General features: G+C 42.3%; 1 protein-coding gene across 1 annotated transcript in view; it reads right to left on the bottom strand.

The window, feature by feature from the left end:
- The window catches only part of ARG2 (arginase 2), a 28050-nt gene that overhangs the window by 2019 nt on the left and 14504 nt on the right, over window positions 1–11527 (bottom strand). The window contains exons 3-7 of the mRNA XM_029238574.1: window positions 6279–6456; window positions 3687–3846; window positions 2740–2834; window positions 2459–2563; window positions 1353–1489 (exon numbers count right to left, since the gene is read on the bottom strand). Of these exons, the coding sequence (XP_029094407.1) occupies window positions 1353–1489; window positions 2459–2563; window positions 2740–2834; window positions 3687–3846; window positions 6279–6456 (675 nt within the window). The remainder of the gene's footprint in view (window positions 1–1352; window positions 1490–2458; window positions 2564–2739; window positions 2835–3686; window positions 3847–6278; window positions 6457–11527) is intronic.

Raw genomic sequence — 11527 nt, 5'->3', positions numbered from 1 at the left:
TCAGTGCGCCGTGCAAAACTACAATGAGCAGGTATGTTACTATAGCGTTTCCACCAGTCCCTGCCTGCACGTTCATCTGTGTCTGATGGCTTGTGTGTCTGATTTCCACTGACTAGATGTGGACCTTTTCATAGCCCAGAAGTAAATCAAGAGGGTACAAGCTATTAAAAATATATATTACCCATGTTTCTAGACTGTTGCCACCTTGTAAATTAATTTAAGCAAACTGCTTTATCTATCTAGTTGACAGTGTCAGGACAGATAGCCTTTTAGAATAACATTGCAGCAGGGGAGGGAGGGACACGGCATGACCACTGCCCCATCTAAGTGCTAGAGGTTACCAGCCTGTGCTCTAAGTTGTGTTACTGGGAACCAGAATGGAGAATTGAACTTCCAGGTTCACTGGCCAAGGACAATTGACAACATCTACAGTTGTGGGTCTGAGAATAAGGCTATCTTGCCCCTGTCAGATCTGATAGACAAGCATTCTTCTCCTTTCTTTAGTGCCTAAGGCTCGGGTAGGCTCCAGAGCCAGGGAGACCATTTCTCAATTTCCATATCTATCCCAGCTAGTCAAGGGTTTTCTATGGTCCTGGACCTTTCAGTGTGAGGTCTCTATGCTATTTTGACCCCAATTTCACAAGGTGGTATTGAAGTACCATGTGGTAGTTGCTTAAATTTTGCAACGAGAGGTCATTTAAAGTAGCCTTAAAACCAAAAGCTTTCTGACAGAAATGGAAACTCTTTGCAAATGAGTATGAGTTGTGGGATAGTAACCTCTTGTAGCTACTCTCGATGATCTTGCATTTAGTTTACTCATCTTCTGTCAGCCATTCATCTTCTTGTCAGCCATTCATCTTCCAGTATCCCCCTATTACAGGTCCTATCAAACAAGCCCTAGTATAAGACTTACATGAAAGGACCCAAGGTATTGTCCAGCTTTGAAACATCTTCAAGAGAAGCTTTGACTTGACATTCTTAACTCCCAGTGAACCAACCTCTTAGTGTCAGGCTTAAAATTATAGCTATTTGGCCTTGGCTTTCAGTCTTAATCTGCCTTTATACAATTCAGATGCAAAGAACTGCATCAGTTTGGCAGTTTATTCTTGTATTTATTACACGTTTAAGTAGACAGACAATTTTTTATTCAGTGTTACCTTGGCATATTTTGTTATAAAGCCAGGTCCAAACATGCCTCTAAATGACTGTCCCTTATTAGCCTGACCGCATGACTTACAGCTATAGACGTTTAAGCAAAAACAGTGTCGGCAGTGACGTAATAGTAGAAAAGATCCCCTGGCAGGCAAGAGGCTTCAGCATATTATGTAGTTAGCAGGTTGATCACTGCTTACCTGTATTGTGTACTTCCTCAGTAATATACATGCCTTCTCGATAGGTCAGTCCCCCTACAACAGGGGTTCCTGTGGCTGGAGCCAGCGTAGGGTCAAATGCATCAATGTCGAAACTCAGATGGATTGGCCTTTGTCTTCTTGAAAGGAGTAGAATAAGAATAGTCATTTGGGCTGTACTTGGACATTCGTCCTTCCTACAGTTGCAACTCCTTGATTTTGTTGCTGTTAATCCTAGTACTTTGTTAATATAGCACATTTCCAGATTTCCTATTCTGGAAGCTATTGAGTATGTTAGATGCCTACACACCACTTCATAATTTTGCCCTTTGCTCTGTGTGCCTCAGACAGACTAACTCCAATTTGAATTTCTGATTTACCCTGGGCATCAGAGCTCTTACATTAAGAACTATCAATAGAGGGAATTCCTCACTTCCATAGGACATGGGTTCTGACAGATTGTAGTTTAAGTTGGATTGATCTAGGTTACAGTTGCAGTTGCTGTTATACTCTGAGAGAATAACAGCAGCTCTGAACTTGACTCTGAGTTTATGTTTGCAGTCTTACCATCTCCTACTTCTGACTTGTTTAGCCCAGGTGTCCAGTGGCTGAAGCTAACATACAGCAAACACCTATACAGTAAATTATTTGCACTTCTTAACAGCTTAAGAAATGGCATACTACCAAGGTGACAGTTAGTCACCCAGAAATGAAGACTCAGCACTGGGAGAATGTTCTTAACTAGCATTTGATTAGTATTCATCCCCCATCTTTCTACACTACCAAGATTTGCTTAATATAAAACTCTCAGATGAAGCAGTAGTGAGGCTGGGAAGAAGAGGACAGTTGAATGCTTCTCCTCTCAAAAGGTAAGCATTAAAAATGGAAAGAGAAATTCATAAGAGCTGTTTTCCCTCCCAACCCCAGAAGAAAAATATGACCTATATTTCATATTTTCCCGTTCTGAAGTTTTTTATATGTACATGTTTTGCTTTTATTTTAAAAGAAAGGTCATTATCCTCAAGAGACAGGCTAAAGTGTACTGCCCACTGAGAATCTGTCCTGTTCCCTTTGGGACCTAGAAGTAGATATCCATTGTAGTTACTTACTTGCCAATCAGCAGATCGAATGTCTGTTCCATGACCTTCTGGATACCAAGTCGATCTATGTCTCTCATGGAAAAGTACTGGATATCATAATTCTTTAAAATAAAACTGGTGACATATAAAGGAAGGAAGCCTTAGTTTAAAGAGCATTTTTAATCAAATGTGGGGGGGCGGGGGGTTGTCTTCATAGTGACCTACAACAGGTTAAGGCAAGAAACAACCCATCAAGTGGAAGATTAGTGGCCAGGACAGGCCCAAAGCTCAACTCTAATGTATCAACTTACTGTTCAGGAGGATCCACATCTCTTAGTCCAATGTATACAATACTTGGAGAAGAGATACAAGGTTTGATCCAGGAAAATCCTGGGAGTTGTGGGACCTATGAAGGAGGAATGAACAGGATTCATCAAGGATTCTTGATCTCATCAAGATAGTCCCCGTGTGCTTCCCGGTGTGCTTTCTCCTCTTACCCACAGTATATGGGTAAAGCAGCAGACACACTTGATCTGGGAAGGAACTGATAGAAGTGGAAGTGATTCAGAAGGGCAGCTGAAGAATAAAATACCTACTCCTAAGGTGGCCTTGGTTTCTCATTCACTTACCTAAATAGCAGGAATACCGCTGATCAGGCCTTTCCATCTCTTTGCACACTACTGAATTGTTTACAGATTGGTTCTTGAGATGGCAACTGGGTTACGTTTCAAGTCCCCAACAACCAAAACGTGAATTCTGCCTAGTGAATAACCTTTGTACTGTCCTGGTTTAACTTGGTCCCTCACTGAGGGGAGGGATACACAGATTCTAGTCTGTGCCTAGCATGGTCTCCCATGTCTTCTGAACAGCCTGGGAAAAGATTACCTAGACGTAATCATGGTTTTACTTGTCTTCTAGACCAGTGGGTCTGAGAATGAGTCCTAGGAGGTTCTTACCAAGAAGTCTTCCGGCTGTAAGTGTATCAGATGACTAGAGTTACTACCCACTCACCACATTCCTTTATTATGAGATTATGATCCCCGCTAAGAGCAGGGACCATGTCCTAGTCATCTTTATGCCCCCAGCATCTAGACTGTCTGGTCCAAAATAATGTTTGATGAACAAACGAAGGAGTGGTAAGCAGTACTACAGCCACCATAAACCCATCCTTCACAGAAATGTTACTGAACTAGACTCTCAAAGCCCCAGGATAACCCTTGCAAGCTGTTCAACGTTCTCTTCATTTCAGCCCACTAACCTTGTCCTGTAGTTCTTTGAGGAGAAATGAAACTGGCTGTCCGTGGAGATTTCCAGATGAAGTGGTGAGGGGTGTATTGATGTCAGCATGGGCATCAACCCAGATCACACAAAGGTCTGGGCAGTGCCGGGCGTGCCCACTAATGGTACCGATTGCCAGGCTGCAAAGAACAAACAGTAATATTAAAGGCCTTCCGCTTGGCAAGCATCACTAACAAATACCTTCAGCCAACACAGCTCACACTGTGTCCTCAGGGCAAAGGCAAGGCCCTAGATTGAGGCTGGATTTGGATGAGACAGAGTTCCTGGGACTGTGTTCCCAAAGATGAGACTTGAGAGAGAGAGAGAGGCAGGGAGAAATGGAAGGCTCTAAAGATTCAAAGCTGACAACTGGTTATCCTTGTAGTGTGACAGGTGTCATTGCTGCCCCCAAATCCCATTAATTGGATCCATTAGCCTTGGCCCAGAAAAGGACCCAAAATATTTGTTCAACAGATGAAATCCTGTTAAATGATATGGGCTGTATGTAACAACTCACTAATACTACTTAATACCTTTTGAGAGACCAGGGAGATCTAATTACTTTTAAAGAATCAGTTATAATAACTTGTTAAGGATAAAAATTAGTATTACAGCTGTTTAGAAAGATTATGTGATATTTCCTAAAACAAGAAGTCAAAGTTTTTAAAGACATCAAAGTTAACAGGGCAACCCAATTAAAGACCTCATTAGATCACTGAATAAAGTACAAGTTTTTTTTCCATGTTATCTTATATACATTAGCATGGCATGCAAATATCATTAAGTGTTTCTGGTTTTTGCTTTGTCCTTGATCTTCGCTTGCATTAGCCAACTGCCCCGTCTGACCTGTAGGAATATAGCTTTTGAAATTGTGCTTGGAAAGCTGCCCAAGCTTCCTAGGAAGCAAAGAATTTGACATAGATGAGAAATGCAGCTTAAGCATCTTAGGAACTAACTACAGTCATCTTTCCTGATCAGTACAGCCTGAGGTAGCATTTTAAGCTCCATGTCCCACATAGGACCTTTTCGAGCGCTAGCATGGTCTGGCGCTAAAAGCACTGGATTAAGTCAGAATATTGGGGGTCTTTCTAGGAAGAAATGTGTGAAATAGGGCAATACTATCTATCTAGACTGCAGTTTCCCTTTCTAGAAGATAGGGATAATAATCTTAGCCTGTTTAAGTCAGAGTTGGTGTGACGATTAAAGCAGTAGTGAATGTTGTACTATTAAAGGGAGCTGAGTGACCTAAAAATGCCTCTTCCTTTAAAATATTCAACAGCTGTTCAGGTTATACACACATCCCTTCCTTTCTAGAATCTTCCAGACAGCCTAGGTTTTAGCACTGAACAGGAAACAGGGAGCAGTGATAGAGCTGCAATCTAGACAGAAACAAAAGGAAAAGCAAGGATTATGATAATTACAGTAATAAGCAGTCCCCAGATAGTATGCTGACCAGAAGAGAGACAATAAATGGACTTTGAGCACTGAGCTAAGAGACAAGAGATCCACCCTTGGGTTATTTAATCAATTGCAGTAGAGAACCTGTGACTGACTTTCTTAGTCTACTTAAAATTTTATTCTTGATGAGGAATCTACCTGCATTTGCAGTTCCATTAAGTGATCTGAGAAGCTCTCTGAGTGCCTCAGGGGAAGTTGCTAGATTAGATCTCAAAAGAAAATTTAATTGCCCATAGAGGTCACAATGGACTTGAATCCCAGCTCTGCTACTTCCTGGCCCTAAGACCTTGGGTAAGTTATCTAACCTCTGTCCCTCAGTGTACCCAGCAGTGAATTAGATAAAATTGTATCTGCCTCACTGCATTATTTTGAGGATTAACTGAGAATATGTATGAAGTGCTTGATATTCCTAGTGCTTCAATGCCATTTTTCTTTCTACCAAAAAAATCTTCATTACTTAGCTCAAATCACACTTCCCTGTGAAATCTGACTACTCTAGCCTAGACTGATCTCTTCCTTCTGAGATGTAGGATTCAATATTTTTTTCATTCCATGTGTATTTATTTCATTTAATCCTAATAGATCACAAGTTTCCCATAATCCTTAGCACTGCTTGAGAACTCATCGGAACAGTGCTCGATAAAGTGCATGCTGATTCACTGAGAGGAAGGATCTAATGTATTAGCCACCTAGGGAGGCTAATACAATACTGTGCAGGGTAGAGAATGTATTCACATGCCAAGTGGGGCATTTCTAACAAACCTATTAGCAGAAATGCTTTAAAAAAAAAAAAAAAACCCAAATTCAGCCTATCAATAGATCCCTCCAATTCTCCTAAATAACCAAAATGAAAGTCATGAGACAGTTTTAAGAAAGCTTTCCAAGAAATAAGCATGAAACATACTGTCTAAAAACTTTGCTTAGTTTAACTCTGAACTTATACTACGTGATATTTTCTCCAGTGGTTCATGATCTTAGACATGAAAATACTATGCACGTTATACCCTAAAAATTCGAAAGGGTATTTTACTCTAAATGAGGAAAGTGAGACAAAGAAGCTAATTGATGGGCTGATGCAATCCAGCCCCTCCACCACCCCTGGCTCCCAGCTTACCTGTGGTCTCCTCCCACGGTGACACAGCTGTAGCCACCTGACACTGCTCTACTAACCACCTCTGCTAGTTCCTGGTTGGCAAGGCCCACTGAGCGAGGATTCACTATCAAGTTATTATAGAGATCATCTTTGGGAACTGGGGTAAAACTCAAGTCTCCGAAGTCTTTAAGGTGGCAGCCTAGAAACAGGGATGACAAGATTAATTATAATATATGTTATTACAGCTCTTACTGGCCTGGGCCACAAATAATAACTGTGACAAAGTACACATCATACTTATTGTCATGGTAACTCAAAACATCACATGACAGTGGCAGGATTCTCCCAGTCCTCCCAGCAATCCTGTGGGGTAGATCCTGTTAGGAACACCATTTTGCAGATAAAAAAGCTGGGTTTTAGAAAGTAAAGCCCAGAAATGTTCACTAACTTAACCTAACAATCACAAAACTGGTAGCAATTTGTAAGACCTCAGATATCCCTGAGTTACAGAGTGAAAATAAAATACCGAGAGGAACTGGCAGGATTTTAAGAAAATTAAGTATTGTTAATTTAGGACAAAGAAACATACTTAGGAATTTTCACATTACAAACTTTTTTTTTTTTAAATAAAAGGCCAGGGCTTCCCTGGTGGCGCAGTGGTTGAGGGTCCGCCTGCCGATGCAGGGGACACGGGTTCGTGCCCCGGTCCAGGAGGATCCCACATGCCGCGGAGCGGCTGGGCCCGTGAGCCATGGCCGCTGAGCCTGCGCGTCCGGAGCCTGTGCTCCGCAATGGGAGAGGCCACAACAGTGAGAGGCCCGCGTACCACAAAACAAAACCAAAAACAAAAAAAATAAAAGGCCAATCTGAGGACCTAAATATTTCTTAATTTTAGGATGCTTTAACAGTTATTACTTACAAGATCCCAAACACTGTTCCAACTGCTCAACAGAAATTCTTAAGCCTCACAACAGTCCTATTGGGCAGCTACAGTATGCCCTTCTCTAGCTGAGGGAACTGAAGCAAGGTCCCAAGGTCACACAGTTGCTAGGTGCCAGAATCAGGATCCAAATTCAGGCCGTCTGCCGCAAAGTGTGTATTCTTGACTCTGCGGTTTGTATCTCAACGATTCTCTCTTGATTCTGACACTTTAAGAACTAAAGAGTCCTCTCCAAGGTACTTCCCCAGTGGTCCAGTGGGTAAGGTAAGACTCCGCACTCCCAATGCAGAGGGCCCGGGTTCGATCCCTGGTGGGGGAACTAGATTCTGCATGCATGCCGCAACTAAGGAGTCCACGTGCCACAGCGATAATCCCGTGTGCTGCAACTAAGACCTGGTGCAGCCTAAATAAATAAAATTTAAAAAAAAAAGAGTCCTCTCCAAGGAGCCAACAAGGTGGCAGAAGTGGAGCAGAAGCAGCAGTGGACCTTCTGCAAGTTCGTCTACTTTGGTGAGCACCTAGACCAGGCACTGGACCTGTTGACACAGTGACAGCTGCACAGTGCCCTGTGGCTGTGGCAGAAGCACCTGGGCAGGGCCAGCCTGGGGGCACAGCCCACAGAGAAGCTGTAGGTGCTGAAGATCATCCTGCCCAGATGGTGGGTGTGCAAGACCTTCACCCAGGTGGAAACCAAGCCCAAGATTATCGGCCACTACCTGGGCGAGTTCTCTATCACCTACAAGCCTATGAAGCACAGAGCCACCCACTCCTCCTGCTTCATCCACCTTGAGTAGCCTGTTCGGCCAGTAAAGGCACAGACTTCTCTTTGAAACAAACAAACAGAATGAACTAGTGGTATATTCTGACAGTAAGCTGTAATATTTTCCCACCCGGGTTTCACATATTCCAGCAAATTATGACATTAGTCACTACATGTTAATCTTTAGTGTAAGTACCAGTCTTTCAATCTTAACCACTTATATCAATAAATTGGTTGGATTTAGGGTGAGGACTAAGTAATCCAACACTACCAAAGGATTTGCGCAAACAGAACGTTAGCATAGATTGTATTCTTATGGGCCTGTTTCTCAAACTAGAATCCAGGTATGTTGAGGGGAGGGGCGAGTGGTCACAGTATAGACATCTGAATGTTTGCAGAGACTTGTATTAAAGATTTGTATTAAGACTAGCACAGACCGATCTTGAATATAAATTGTACAGTTTGAGCTTTACCTCTTGAACCCAAACTCAATCCAAAGCCAAACTTCTGAGAGAATGTAGAGATTTGAGAAGCAATGGCCTGGAACATAAACCCAACCGAGGGATCACCACCAAGATCTGGACGACTAAATAAGGAAAGGTACTGAAGGTAGAAGAATATGAAAACAGGCCAAAGACATTGAGAACCAAGAGAAAAAATAAATAAAACATCTATAAAAATCTTCTTAGGGCTTCCCTGGTGGCGCAGTGGTTGAGAGTCCGCCTGCCGATGCAGGGGACACGGGTTCGTGCCCCGGTCCGGGAAGATCCCACATGCCGCAGAGCGGCTGGGCCCGTGAGCCATGGCCGGAGTCTGTGCTCCACAACGGGAGAGGCCACAACAGTGAGAGGCCCGCGTACCGCAAAAAAAAAAAAAAAAAAATCTTCTTAAAATCTTTTAAAAAGAAAAAAGCCACAAGTAACATCACAATGTATTTTACTAAATCTCGAAATATGGAAGGACACTTTAGATTTAAGAGAAATGAAGCTTTAACTTTCAAGTCAGTATCAGGTCTTGCCATTGTTGCAACACAGTCTTGAGCTGGACAGATTTGAATGGCAGTGCCTATACTTGATGTCTTAACTTCCATATCCATGTTTATCTCAGCATCTCTAGGTGCAAGATGCCATGGCTTGACTGGCGTTTTATATTAGGTGTATAATTAGAAAAGGTTTATAATCTAATTGAATAATAATGTTAATATTAATTTTTGAAGACTAACTCATTTAATCCTTCCATGACCAATAAGAAATACATGCGAATTAAAGTGATCATCCTGGTGGTTAAGTGGTAGAACTTGGGGAACACTAAGTCCAGTCATGGAATCTAGGATGTACACTTAGATAAGTATGACAGAAAACAGTACAAACTGGGCTATTATTTACTTATCAGAATAAAGCTGCAGAAAGCTTAAAAAGGGAACTTAAGAGAATTTGATGGTATTACAGCAACACTCGCCGTGGAAGAGAGACTGAATTTCATAAAGGTATTTTGGTCATTAAACATATAACTCTGTGGAGTGAATCACCAGCTTAATTCACAGCCTGGGTGGTGGGTTCCAACTCCTTGCTCACCAAACAGCCTTCTGCTTATTCACTTAGTTTCTCAGTTGCCCTCATACCAGCAAGAGGGCTTCCTGACAGTGGATGCCAGAAGGTCTCTTGCTCACTGAAACTACGCACGGGCATTTGGGCTTATACATCATGGTTAGCACGAGTCTCTGGGTCTGAAAGCCTGATAAACTCTGCACACTTCAAGACTTCTGTTCCTGGACCCACAGAGCTGAGGGCCAGACCCCCTGAAGGGATCAATACCTTGAGAGGCCCTGAGTGGCCCACCTTATATGACTCCCAACTCTGCTCTTTGATTTCCACATTAAATTCCTGGTAAGGACTAGGGACAATGAGTGAGTGCTAAAGGAGTGAAAGGAGGTTATAGGGAACATGAATTACGACCCGTAGGCCAGTGTTTGAGGAGTAGAGAGGCTGATGGGAGGTTAATTTTTTGTTAAGAGAAGGATGAACTGAGTAATGATAAAGCAATTACCTTAGCAGAGTACAATGGCAAGTTCTTCTAGTTCAAAAGGTAAATGGTCTCACTAATTTTAAAGAATCTTGGAATAATAGTGAAAAAAGCAAATATTATAACATGGAATATCTCTCATACTGGAGAGAGCTGTCCCTTTCTCAAACTTTTTGTGCTTCAGGTCACCTCATCTGCAAGTGTAAATCAGATGAGACATAATATTTCACTGCTGCTCTTTCCTCTGTTAGAAGGCATTGTAGGATGAAATAAACCTGAAACTTCCAAGGAAGCTCTCATATCAAACACATTTGGAACCGACTGGAAAGGGCTCTCATTTTTCATTTGCAGTGGGAAAAAGTCAAGCTCTGTATACACTGGCACCACCTCACTGCTTCTCTCCCCAGTGCTGGTAATAAAAATACACTGACTACTACTCTGATCTTTTAGGCCCGGTTGTTACTTTTGGCCTTGATAAACCTCTCAGGTTCCACTGGAGTGGAACAAGAACACAAGTGCATCCACAGAATGATGCAACCGGAAGAAATCCAAACAGCCCTATCTGACGTTAGCAGTGTCTGTGGACAGCACTTCTATTTCAGGGCCCTCATCACCAGTGAATCCTTGAAAGAAGTCAGTGACAGGAAAGAAGGAAAAGGAACAAAACTGTCTTTCTCCACACACCACACAGTGCTAGCTAGATGCTTTACAATAGCTACTAATCCTTACTTCCTCTGCTGGTACGATTATCCACATACTTCGGAGGAAGAAATTCAGCAAAGTTAAATAGCTCCAACTGTTTAGAACAAGCCTGAATCCTCCTTTGGTTAGAGACTCACGAAAGAATGAGTGAGCAGGCATTTTGATAGCATAAGGGTAGCGCATTCTCTCTGCTGCTCTGACTTCCACTTACAGGTAGCTCCAGCTGCTCCCAAGCCTCCCAGCAAGTCAAGAGAGGTGGGTTTTGAGGTGGGCTGACACACGGGCGTGTCTGCCAAGCCACAGGTAGCTCACTGGCAGAATATTAGACTTGGAGAAAATCTAAGAGTCTATTAGTGTACAGTTTTTCGAACTGTCCTTGAATAGGATGAACGTTTATGATTTGTCAGGAATAACAAGTCAGTGAAACATGCAGAAAAACAAAGACTCTGAGTTCTCATTTGGTGCTGAGAGAACACTGGTGGCTCTTAAAGTTATAGACTCAAATATTGTACACAGCAGATTTCATCCCACAGAAAGGGAGTTCCCAGGATTTTAAAGGATGGCATCTGCTAACTCTTAGAACCTCAAAGTTGTACCTGGAAGACCAGCCTACTGAAAACAGTTGCAGTGTTACTGTAAACTAGGAAAGGAATGCCAGTTAATTCAGGTCATTTGAAGTAGGCAGAATTTCTCTTATCCCTAAAATGTGATTTGGGTAATAACCTTTGAAGAGACTGTTATATAAGGTAAACTCATTTGGCTACCACCAGTAAAATGCAGGGGTCTGAATTTTGTTTAGTGCATTTAACTCCCAGAGGCTGTACAACCTCAAGAACCATGTGTCCT

This window comes from Monodon monoceros, unplaced genomic scaffold (assembly GCF_005190385.1).
Source record: "Monodon monoceros isolate NGI ecotype Baffin Bay Population unplaced genomic scaffold, NGI_Narwhal_1 Super_Scaffold_21, whole genome shotgun sequence".
NCBI classification, from domain to species: Eukaryota; Metazoa; Chordata; class Mammalia; order Artiodactyla; family Monodontidae; genus Monodon; species Monodon monoceros.
This window is presented reverse-complemented; position numbering and strand designations above follow the sequence as displayed.